Raw genomic sequence first — 12,391 nt, 5'->3', positions numbered from 1 at the left:
ATTTGGAGCCTCAATGCCAAACTGTTGTTCTTGGAATTAATACATCCTGTGACTTTTAACGCTGGATTTTCTTGCTTGTTTGGAGCACGTCAGGTCAGCATGTGGTCCTTTAATGTGGTCCAGGACACATTTGCACTCGCACTGTTGTAAGAATGTGGTTTGACAATCCCAGTAAAACAGCATGAGTGAAGAGCAGCTCTGCTCGGCTGAAAGGCCCACTCCCTTCACTCACAAAGAAGCTAAATAATGCAGAGTGGTAAGAAAAGCTACACCCACCGTATCAGAGCCCCCCCGGTGCAAATAGTGGAAACAGAGCGAGAGCAAGGGGGGACTGATATTCTGAGAATGATAAAATGATAATTCAGGAAAGAATTCTGGCTGTTTTTTTAAGTCAAAGCATTTCCTGTCATGTTTAGGACTTTTCTTTCTGCAGAAACTAAAAGTAATGTTCTTCAGGCTTGTTAAATATATAAGACGGATGAAAGAAAAGTAAAAAGGGACACGATCAAACCTACTTGTGTAAACAACACACATACCTCCACAGCCGAAAAAAGCGACAGTGTTCATTTGCGCGACCACACAGCAGTTAGATACTTGAAACTCGGTGTTGCAACTCACCGAGGAGGCCCGGCCGGTTATTATGAACGCCGTCAGTGAGTCACCGCTCGGCCAGGCCTGTCCTCGCCGAAGAGGAAGGAACTGAATCACTCTCTCTGTTCTCAATACGGAGATGGGCAACCCACGCTATTACTCCACATAAGGAAATTAATGGATTTTTGATTGACTCAGGGCACTGGGGGAAACAGTGGTTTGTTTTTTTCCACAGCAGAGCTCTGATTACTTGTTTAAAAGAAGAAAAGAAAAAAAACTAAAAAAGCAAGAAAAATTTTCCTTCCTTTTTTTAATTTCTTTTGAAAAAAAATAGCCTCTCAAGAGACGAGGACCACAAACGTTTAATCATTATTATTTTCATCTGTGACTCAGTCGTTTATTTTAGGTATAAAATCTGTCATCGGGGAAAAAAAAAAAAAAAAAAAGGCATTGTTGTTGAGTTGCAACTTTCAGCTCAAACTATTCTATAAAACCTACTTTAATATCAACACTGATTATTGGCCAGAAAGATAATTAATCCTGCAAAAAGTGATCAGACACAACATTAACTGATGCGTTTAGTTTCGGTTGTGTGTCTGCAGGTTTCGGAGCTGCCTCCAGACGAGCCTGCACACCCGCAGTCAAGGATACAAAACAAACAGAGCTCTGCACGTGTACATCTGTGTCTGTGTGTGTGTGCGTGTGTGTGTGTGTGTGGCTGGGCCCTGCTCTGTAGTGCACGGATAATAGCAGTGAGGGGAGAGCTTGGAGGGTTTGCTGGTAAAATGGGAGCAAGGGAGAGTGTGAGAAATGCGTGGTGGTGAACAGAGCTGGCCTAAAAATGAGCTATTACATCACTTCGGCCTGGTCCGCTGCCGCTGCCAGGCCCGGCCCAGGCCCAGGCTAACCAGCACCACAGTGGAAAGCCACCAGCAACCGGCTGACACACACCAGTGGTCCATCACTGCTAGAAGCGGCCTCAAAACAACGAAAAACAAAAAGAACCAAAAGCAAAAAATAGCATCAGAAAAAAGAGACACAATGTCAAAGTGGCCCAGAACTGTTTCTGGTATGTCCCCTGGTTCTGATACCTGCAGTCCATTTCCTGAGCTTCGCATTGTGTCTCCGGGTAAAGTGTGACCAACACAAGAAAAGGGGGAATTCCAGGAAGCTGGACACAGAGAGCAGCATTACACAATGGAGGCAGATTGCGGGGCCGTTGCATCATGATTCAACATCTTTTTCTTTTTTTTCTTGCAGGCTCAAGCTGTGAACTGCAAAAGTGGAAGTGGATGAAATGGAAGGCTAACCTCAATCCAAAGCAGATGACAACAACAGCAACTGTAACTGCAGCTCAAGCGAATCCAGAGCAGCTAGGATAATTGGAGCTGCAGGCAACGCAGTCCTGCCTCCAGAATCGCCCCGGCTCTAAGAGGACAGAGCTGAAAGCCCGCAGGCGAACAGCACGTAAGGACCAGCAGATCAACGAATGTGAGAGAGGCGGACTGCCTGAATGAAGACATTGAGGGGATTTCCTGATGCTGAGAGACGCATCATGGCAAAGGCATCCAGCGGGATCAGCAGCTGCAGCCAAATGTTTCCTCACTCTTCAGCGGCAGAGCGCTCCAATCTCTGACGCACGACACACAGAGCTGCACAGGCACCAGCCCTAATAAGTAATGTAAATGTAAATGTATGTTTCTGCAGGACCTGCTGTTTGTCGAAACCGCAGCGCAGCCCATTTCATACCCAGCGTCCAAACCCTCGGGGCTAATCTTTGACCGGGAGTAATAACGCTGATGTAATGCAGGGTATTGTAGGTGTGTTACAATAGTTGTGCAATTTATGTTTGCACAAGAAATGTGCTGAAAGTCTTGCCATTGGGGAATGTTTCCATTTAGCACCTGACAGCTGGCACATTTCTCGTGTTGGCCCGAAGCTGCTCAATAACACTGTAATGGAAAAGTTAAAAGCTCTGTGTTTATGGAAAATGTTTTCGCTGTGGTGAATTAGTTGTTATTTGCTTTTTCTGTGTGTGGGAGAGAGAGCTAATAATAATAACAATAATAATGACATTTGTATCTCTTGTAAAAGTGTATTTGTTGGAAAAAAGCTCCACTCAAAACAGAAAAACAACTTTCAAAATGTTGCTTCACTTTCTAATCCGTTAATGCAGAAACAGGAAAAACTCATTTTTGGTTAATTTTACAGAAACTTGAACATATATTGCATATGAGTTTCATTGCTTTAGTTTAACTTGACAATAAGCAGATTTAAATGTGCCTTAAAAGAGTGACCTAGATTCTTTCAAACCTCAGACAAACCAGATCCTTGTGTTTAATGTTTTTACACGTCATGAATCTGAGCTTTGAGCATCAGCTGATACCAAGTACGGAGACGATACCCGTCAGGCGCCGTGCTGGAGGTCCAGTTGTTCGTCATGAAGCTGAAGCCTGCACTTCTTTTATCTGCCACAGGCTCAGTCAAAGTCTCATTCGTGTCAGGGGAAGTGGTTTCCGACCTCGTAAACTCCACCACGACTGCTCATGCTGAAGAGTGTTGCTCATTGTACATTCACCAACACTTGTCCCGCCTCTGGAAACCGCAGCCCTGGTTAATGAACATTCCAGCGCAAAATAAGGCCGACACGACGCTTCAAGAGGAATGAAGACGAACTGGGATTCTGTTTGTAAAAAGCTACATGAGATCAGAAGGTGCATAAATACTGGTGGATCCTCACATCCTGAGATTCGCCATAATCTGGGAATATTTCCTTTGCCAGCACCAGAATCTGAACAACTGTAGCTGCAATGGGTGAAAGGTCATGAAGGCTCTCGAATCAGAAATGTATTCCAGCGCTCCGTACAACTCCCAACACCATTATTTGTAGCTACTGACATACTAGTTTTGGTTACGAACAATCACGCTTGTCAACGACTTCTCGTGGAACAAAGCTAAGGTCTGCTAACAGCTGCTGGATGATGTCACAGGCTAATAAGCAGGTTCATTAGATCGCTGCGCCGCGCTGACATCCTGCTTTGACCCAGCTCTGTGCAGGTGTTTGCTTCCCTCCTACGCTTTGTAGCCACATATACAGTTTATTATTTTATCATATGGAAAACACAAATGTCATTTATGAAGGTGATGGTAATTTTGGAATTTTCTATTTTGTTGCACAACCTGAAGCCGAAATCTGTACAAACAAATAATCTCTGATCGTCTGCATCTGCCGACATTAACTGTGCTGCATGAGATTGATTCACGCCTCGGCAACATCATCTTTCCAGGGATGTTCAACATCACTAACATCAGCCTCTCTGTGCTTTCAGATGAGCGTTTTGGGCCGTTATCCTGTCGGAGGACCTGTGACCTGCGACTGCGGCCGAGCTTTCTGACGCTGGGCTGCATGTTTTGCTTCACATGCCTTGATAGCCTTGAGAACAGATTCCAGCCCTAGATGAAGCTAAGCAGCTACAAAACTCAGTTTCACTGCAGGCATGGTGCTCTTTCCTAAGCTTCATTTTTCCATCTGAGAACATAGAGTTGATATAGCTTGCTAAAAAGCTCCAGTGTAGTCTCATCAGTCCCGGGGACGGTCTCCCAGGAACCCTGGGGCTTTTCAGCATGCATTTTAACACTCTCAAGTCTGCTGTTTTACTGTTTGTTTTTTAAAATAACGTACCATCTTCCATGGAGTCTGCTGTTCAAAAGGCGACTGATGTGGCCATCAGACAGTGACGCAAACTGACTTACGTACTAGCCTTCTGACCAACCTGGGGAGGCATTTCCTCTGAAAAACCATGCCCTGGGAGGTTGGCTTCAGACGTCACGGACTTCATAACTCCAAATAATGTCCTCCTTGGGGATGGTTAAAAACTTTAGCTTTCATATTCTTATCTAAAACGTTCTCTCTGTTGGTTCATGTTCAGACACTGAACTACACAGTGGCGGGTTTTCCTCCATTTAAAATGGGCCCATAAACATCTTAACACCCCTGCAGCACTAATCAAGGTTAAACAATTAGTCTGAAACCCAATGACATGATTTATGCTTTTTAAAGTTACCAACAAACCGGTCCAGATCCATCCAAGCTAGTTTATCAAGTCTTTGTAAAATAAACAATAATCCTTCCTTTCCATTCATTACATGTCAAAAAAAACAACAAGTCCCCACCTGGATTTAACCAAGCAAATAGGTGAGAGTCTCACATTGGATAATTACTGCATGGTTGATTTTGTTTCTATGGCAACGCCTTGTTTAGCCCAGCTGATGCAGTGAGTAGCTTATCGTTTCTTAAAAAAAACCATCCTAATCCTTACAGAACATCTGGGAATTGCTGAAACAGCTAAATGACTGTACTGTACATGCATTATTAAAAGTGAAAGGACAGTGGGGAACCATCGTTTTTGAGGAAGAAATGTGGTGAGAAATGAAATCTTGAAGGATCGTAAACTTTTGAAAAAACCTCCACACCTAAAAACTGCAAGAGCGCCTTCAGACTGCTTTAAGACATACTGGACTTAGCGCCGTCCAAACCCTAAACAGCAGCATCACAACGCCACAAAATCATAAAAAAAATAAATAAATGAAAAAAGTTAAATAACTTTCACATGTTTTGATAGTTTACCTTGTGCATTTCTGTTCTGTCCAGGTCCATTTTGGAGGCCATCATCTGCGGGATAAACAAAACGAAAAAAATCAAAAGTGGTTTTAGATCACAGTGGAAACAGGCCCAAAATAAGCAGCGTGTTATGAAGCATGGTTGGTTCGGTGTGGAAAGAATGGTTAAAAAGATATTGATCTGATATCTGGGGCTTTGTTTACGGAGCCCCGGGCCGAGACTGTCGGGCCGGCACAGGAGTGCACTGCAACGCAGGAGTGGATCTATTGTTTGGCAGGAATTGTAGGCTACGTGACTGTTTTCTGTTTTCCATAGATGCAAGGGTGCATGTGCATGTTGTTTTTTCATATTTGCATCTGAGTAGATATTCACAACCTACGGTAAAATGTCTCGCTGGGATATATGCTGCGCTGCAATAACTCTTTTCTCAGAAAGTTTTTTTTTTTTTTTTTTTTTTAAAGCCTTGTTTCAAGAAAGTTAGTCACATTTCCATCTTTTTTGCTGTTTTAAGAATTCTAGTCAAGAAAATATTTTTGAATTTTTTTTTGCTAGATGTAAGACTAAATTAAGGAATATTAGGCTTATTTCTAGAGGTTCTGTTTTTGCAGCGTAACAAAACCCACAAGTGTCAGAATGGGATTCAGTTTCAAATGATGTCAAAGGATATTTCCACAAATGAAAACATGCAAGATGATCCACATGAGGAGCCTTTTTATGCTTGTCCTTGCTCATACAATAATTATTTCTCTCTACATTGTTCTCGCAAGAGGAAGTGCGACAGGTGTGTGTGTGTGTGTTTCTGCAGGTTTCTGTATATACAGCTACATGCATTCAAACGCCACTCACCCATGTTTACTGTCATCATCAGGAAGTGGCCTTGTTGAACTTGAGCACAGGGCTCAACTTCTCTCTGAAAGCCAAGACTTCACCCTGAGAAAAACACACACACAAAAAAACAACAAGTTTTCAACATCCAGAACTGAGCCATTTTCCTTCAGCATGCAGCTCATAATATTTCTGTGAATGCACAAAAACAATGACTAAACAGGATGCAGGTGGTAGTATCAACACAAAGCTTTTATTTCCACATCGTGTGTACCCCCGCTCGTGGTATTTATTTAATCTTTCTTAAACCTGCTCTCCTGAGATTGGCATATCCTTTTTTTTTTTTAAATAACAAGGCAAGAGCTGCATTAGATGCCTATCAGACATGTAACTGATCCTATAAATGCCCTCATGCATCTTTAATGCAACTCTGAAAACTGCAAGACTGCACTAGTGGGAGAATTCCTCGTGTTTGATGATGGAGGAGTCACACGTCTTATAGATCCTTCACTCCAGCAGTGGAGCAGGTGCAGATGTTTGCTGTGCAGTCTGCTCCAGCAAGAAGCTACTGCTTTCTTTGTGCATTAACTTTGAGAGCAGCTCTGAAATCCCATAATAAAAGAAGCCTTTACCTCTCACATGAAAAAAAGAGACAATCTGACAAGAAAATGCAGCCGGCTGTACACGTCCTCCCTCAGTCCACGTGGACTCTTCCTAAAGATGCTTAAATTCTGTATTAGGCTACTAGTAAATATTTCTCAAACAAAAACTGTGGGGAAAATTTGTTTCTTCTTTGAATAAATTATTAGAAAAAGGGGAACAGGAACTAAAGAAAACAGCTGCGCTACTACCGTATGTGTGATACCGCGGTCGTGAGCTGGTATATTCCACAACGGCATCAAATGCTCATACAAGGCTCTCTGCAAGCCTCAGAAGGCCAAAAAAGGTTACACGTAGGCTGTAATTTGAGACGTGAGGTCATACAGTAAATGCTATAACATAATCTTATTTAAACTGCAGCTTAACCACCAAAAAAACTGCATCTCAAAGAGCAAATACGAACTTTGGAAGAGTGAAGCCGGGGTACTGAACAAAGTGTATGTTCATGTGCTCGTTGCAGACCAGTGGTCTGAGAAGGAGCTGAAAAAAGGCTGCTATAGCAATGTGTGTTGCTATGGCAGATTACATACAGTCCACGGTTGCTAAAGACACACACAGCTATTGTTGTGAGAAATACAGTCAAAGCATCAATGACAAGAGTCAAAGACGGATGTCGACACTGCAGTCTGACGCCTGGGCTCTGCTGCTATGACAATATTCTGTGATTCATTTCAACAGTGAAGTAAACACTCCTCCACATGATTAATCGCACAGTCCCATTCAAAGGCAGAGCACAGCAGTGACAAGCAGACGCAGAAAAGAGAGACAAAAAACAAACAAACCCAAAACAACATTTAAGAAACATTTTCTACTTCACCAAACACTAAAACATTTTACAACACATGGCATGAAATCAGATGTAGCAGTCGCTCACAAGACCCAACATTTCAGAAAACACGTCACACGGACAAAAGAAAAAAAGGAAAAAGGACAAAGGACAAACTTTCTTTTCATAAAAAGTTATTGTTTTTACTGATGTGTTGTTTTATGAAAACTGCTGAATGTTCATGTTGTTTTTGCTCGTGTTATATGAAATGTTGGTTTCTCTGTTTTGCAAAAGGAGACATCTTCTGCCCGTCTTCAAAAGTTGACTCAATTTCCTGAAGTCTTGATGAAATGTCTGTGACACTCCATCAAAAACGACATAGGTTCCTTTTCCCTCTGCGTTTAAAGCTCTCTTCATAGCGTAGACGGTATGAAACGAACTACGACAACCCTCCTGCCACGTCATCCGAGGATCTCCTGGAGAGAGCTTTCAAGGCCCGGTTTTTCTTTGTTCTGGGTGAGTTAATCTAAAACTGGACAAATGAGATGAACAAACCCGCCCACCTGACCTAAGACACCACAATCCATCCATTTCAGCGGAGCTCACGCTGAGCTACGATGCTGATTAATGTCACGTAGTAGTTAGACAGACTCAACGAGACTCCAACCCTCTTCTCTTCTCTGGAAATCAGCGCTATGGGTTTGGGCCACTCACTTCTGGGAAACGGCAAAATGCAGCAGGATGAGAAGTTAGTTTGAGTAAAAGATGGGGAGGCTGCGTAATTCTACTCCTACTCATGTTTTACCTGTGAAGTCATAGCAATCTGTAAATCTGAACGGCTTACAGAGTGACATATTTTCAGAGTCAGGCTGTGCATAACTAAGCGACAACATCCTGTTGTGTTTAAGTTTTTGATTCGTTAGTTACACTGTAACTTGCAACCCACGACTCCAGACAAAACACAACACAGCGAAAGAAGATGTAAAGGAAATAGTAGCATGAATAAGGATGAGGATGTATTTCAACACGTACTGCCACATTTGGCTATCTCCATGACACAACGCTGTGGACGGCAGCTCGTTTCTTCCTGAAGAATTCAGCGACTGATAAAGACACCGGCTTGTCCCAAGAGACAGAAATACTTTGGCTCTTCGTGCCAGCTGGAGAAGATTTCATAAAAGCAATGAGGACAGCCACTGGGAGGATTTCCAGCCTGAAGGGCAGAGTGGCAGGGTGCTGGAAGAGTTTAAAGGTGGGAGGACACAGTGTGAGTGCACACAAATCACAAACAGCGAGACGATTATAAAAACCAAAACTTAAAAGTATCCATATGGCAGAAATGATTCAACGTACTGTCTGAGAGCAGCGTTGAATAATGATGTGACTGTAATAAAGTAAATTATACACCTCATAAAAGGTAATATGGTCAGATAATGAAAGGGAAACATGATCGGTCACTGAAAAGCTCGGTATGAGGCCGTGCTTGTCGGCCGCTGCCATCGACTGCACATGAAAGAGATGAGGAACGGCCCAAGACAGGTGGTCCTCCAGCACCACACCAGTCCAGTCTGTTGTTTCCACACACACAAACGCACTCAGACACGAGCCTCCATCCTGTGCCAGGAAGTCACCAGATGGCCCATCTGCTTTGCCCCTCTGCGCAGCGTGACGCCGGGCTAGCGGTGCCTACTGATCGCCCGCCCAGTTCTCCACACACTCCTTGGCAAGCAGCAGGGCCCGCTTGTCGAAGATCAAATGCTAAATCGCCGCCCGCTCTTGTTGATCAGCAGCCACGCGTCCTCAGAGGAGACCGTCTGTCTGCGTAAAAAACTAACCTGCAAATGCTACGCGCATCCAGAAGTGCTTTAAACATAGGGCTGGGCGATATGGACCAAAAGTCATATCTCGATATTTTCTAGCTGAATGGCGATACTCGATATATAATCGATATTTTTTCTGTGACATAATTGGGGTTTCCCCCAAAGCATTATAGCATAGCATCTCTGTTAGCTTCATTTTAAAAAAACAGTCAGTTTTAATACAAAGCCTCGTGCCAAATGTCACACAGGTTCCTTTATTAACAGAGGTCTGCACAATATCAAAATGTATGAAACAAATGAAATAAAAATAAACTGCCTGCATATATAGAATAAAAATGCTTTTTGAATAAAACAAATATCCCTTTCCTGCATAACAATTCAATTAAAATACACTGTGCAATTAATACAATGTAGACAGTAACAGGCAGACTTTTCCACTGAGGTTGACAGTTGTGCAAATAACAAAACATTTGTGCAAATCTCAAATAAAACATTCAAATCAATTTGTCACAAAATAAGCTATAGCAAAATCATAAAAAAAAATTTAAAAAATTAAATCGATATAAACGATATTGTCTCGTGCCATATCGCATTTGAAAATGTATCGATATATATTAAAATCTCGATATATCGCCCAGCCCTATTTAAACACTGTGACGCACTTCCCCAAAACAGGCTTGCGTTACCCCGACGGAGACCTCTAACTTCTGTCACAACAAGAAATGACCAGCAGAAGTTGATTAAAAAGGAAAAAGAAAACTGAAAAGGTAAGCACGGGATGAGGTTTCAGACGTGTCAGACGAATCCGAGCCAAACCCCACACTGCTGTTTTATTTTTGTGGAAATGATTGAAAGGCGACGGCAGCCAAGACTTCCCAAGTCAGCGCATACATGCTGCTTACATCACTCGCTAACCGCGTAAACAATGACGCTGCTGCTGGTCTCTAAAGGAAACATGCCCCTATCGCACCGGAGAGGCGGCGGGTCTGCCCCGCAGCTGGCCCGACGCATGACCTCATGCCTGACATCACTCTCGCGGAGTCCCAGAGAAATCACCGTTTCAGGGCTCGAGCTGCGAGCGTTGTTGAGGGGTTCACCGGGTTTCCATTGAGGAGCGAATTGCCAAAAGCAGAGAGATCCACAGAGAACTGGAGCTCTTGCTGGGTGTTGGTCTGTGGAAGATATGCGGAGGATCTGAGGAGGCCCCTCGCAGGCCAAGAGCTCTGATTTTCATTGGAGCCAACTGTGGAAAATGTATGTTGACAGTTAACTTCTTCCCTGACGGCTTTAAAGGAGAACCTGCTTCTCATCACAGCACGACTGGCTCTGGCCCAGAGTTCAATGAGAAAATTAATAGCACTCATTTCTTTACAGTAAATATGAAACTCGAGTAAATTTAAATTAGTATGAAGATTAAAAAGATCTTCCAAAGGTCACATCGGTTTAATCTGCAAACTCCAGTTGTTTTACATTTATTTTTCTGAAGTTTTGTTTATGCACGCTGTAAAAATGATTTAACAAATCATCACTGCAAGCAGCAAGAATGACTATAAACCACACGGCTAATGCAGGTTTCAGGAGACTGCTAATGATTTCGTTTACTGGCTTCTGCTCTTATAAGATCTGGGGGGGGGGGGTCATTACAATGAACACACAAATCAATCCTGTTTGGCCGGCCTCGCATAAAGCATCACGGGCCTGACATCATCAACACCGGGTCCAGGAAGTGAGGGGGTGATTAGTGAGCCGGTGCTATTTAGGTGACTTCGTCTTTTTAAAAAGGTCAGCGGTGGGGCTGTCCTGTCCTCTGGACGCGAGTCAAGACTGCGCCGTGGTCACCCCACATGAGTCAGAGCTCTTAAGCCGGCTGATTCTGGGAAGTTGGACAATGCAGTCTGTCCTCTCGCTCACTAATAACGTCTGACGAGTTTCTATGTGCGATTGGAGAAGCGTTGGCGTTGTTAGGAGAGCGTGGGCTGGATAACGGCACTCCTTGCGGGGGCCCTCAAAACTTATTTATCTTAGCTTTGGCTCCCTTTGCGGTGTCTTAGAAAAGATATTGCTGAGAGGAGATCCAAGTTGCAAGATGTAATTCCTCCAGCACATCGCAGGGCTCCATCCTGTCGCTTGGTGTAATACTCATGCTTTATTCCAAATAAAAGGAGTCCACCGTCTGATGTGAAGCCATTATTTATACTTTTGTCCCTTTTGTCACAACTGTAAATAAGCAGTCTTGTGAGCGCATGAGCGGTTAAAGAGACCGCGGGGAAGACTGAGTATAAATAGATCTCTCTATGTGACGGAGCCCTTCAGAGATTCATTAAGGGCTTTAAAGCTTTTACCACATGAGAAGATGATTTTTGGTGTTTTAATGCAAAATCATCTCCAGGATTTACAGAAAAGAGTCTGACGGACAAAAAAAGAAAACATAAAGTAAACAGCAACACTTTGACAAAAATCTTTCTTGATGTGAGAGCAACCAGACTGATTCAAAGGGACGAAGACGGCTAAAATATATCAATGAAATCAATAAGAGGGCACAATCCATCTTATTTTGAGAAAAGAGATCTGTATCATGAAGGTCATTTCTACGTAATGTTAGCAGGACAATGTGGATCAAAATCTCTCAGGAAGGAAAAAAATATACAAATGTGCACATTTGCTTGGTTAGAAAAAAAATGGATTTGCATCTCAGTTGAACTATTGGCAACGAAGAATAGCTGGGCTGCCAGCCGGTTTGCCACTTTCATGTACACCAGACTGAGACGTCTCTGCCAGTACCAATGGACTGCCATCTCATTTGGTGCAGAAATGAATGAGGACAAACAACTCTACTCATCCTTTCATGACTTGAGCAATCTCTCCACGTGCCCCTAAACTAACTAGCTTGCTTTACAGAACTTGGAAACCTTTGATGGAAATTAACAACAATATATTTGCAATTAATGGGAACATATGGGAGTTACTGGGAATAAACCCGCTAAATCTTGTATAAATTGCAGGTTAGCCTTCCTCCATCACAGATATTTTCTACAAGCCAGCCCACAACATCAGGACGACTGAAGCCTCACTATTACCTCCAGGATTATACGCAGTCAAGTCAGTCTG

At 43.1% G+C, this 12,391-nt stretch overlaps 1 protein-coding gene across 1 annotated transcript in view; it reads right to left on the bottom strand.

Moving 5' to 3' along the window:
• map3k22 (mitogen-activated protein kinase kinase kinase 22) overlaps positions 1–12,391 on the bottom strand; it is a 45,235-nt gene that overhangs the window by 26,643 nt on the left and 6,201 nt on the right. The window contains exons 2-3 of the mRNA XM_061713215.1: positions 6,059–6,142; positions 5,219–5,263 (exon numbers count right to left, since the gene is read on the bottom strand). Of these exons, the coding sequence (XP_061569199.1) occupies positions 5,219–5,263; positions 6,059–6,077 (64 nt within the window). The 5' untranslated portion in view covers positions 6,078–6,142. The remainder of the gene's footprint in view (positions 1–5,218; positions 5,264–6,058; positions 6,143–12,391) is intronic.

This window comes from Cololabis saira, chromosome 22, assembly GCF_033807715.1.
Source record: "Cololabis saira isolate AMF1-May2022 chromosome 22, fColSai1.1, whole genome shotgun sequence".
In the NCBI taxonomy this organism is placed as follows: Eukaryota; Metazoa; Chordata; class Actinopteri; order Beloniformes; family Belonidae; genus Cololabis; species Cololabis saira.
Note: the sequence above shows the minus strand (reverse complement) of the source record. Positions and strands in the feature narration are given on the sequence as shown.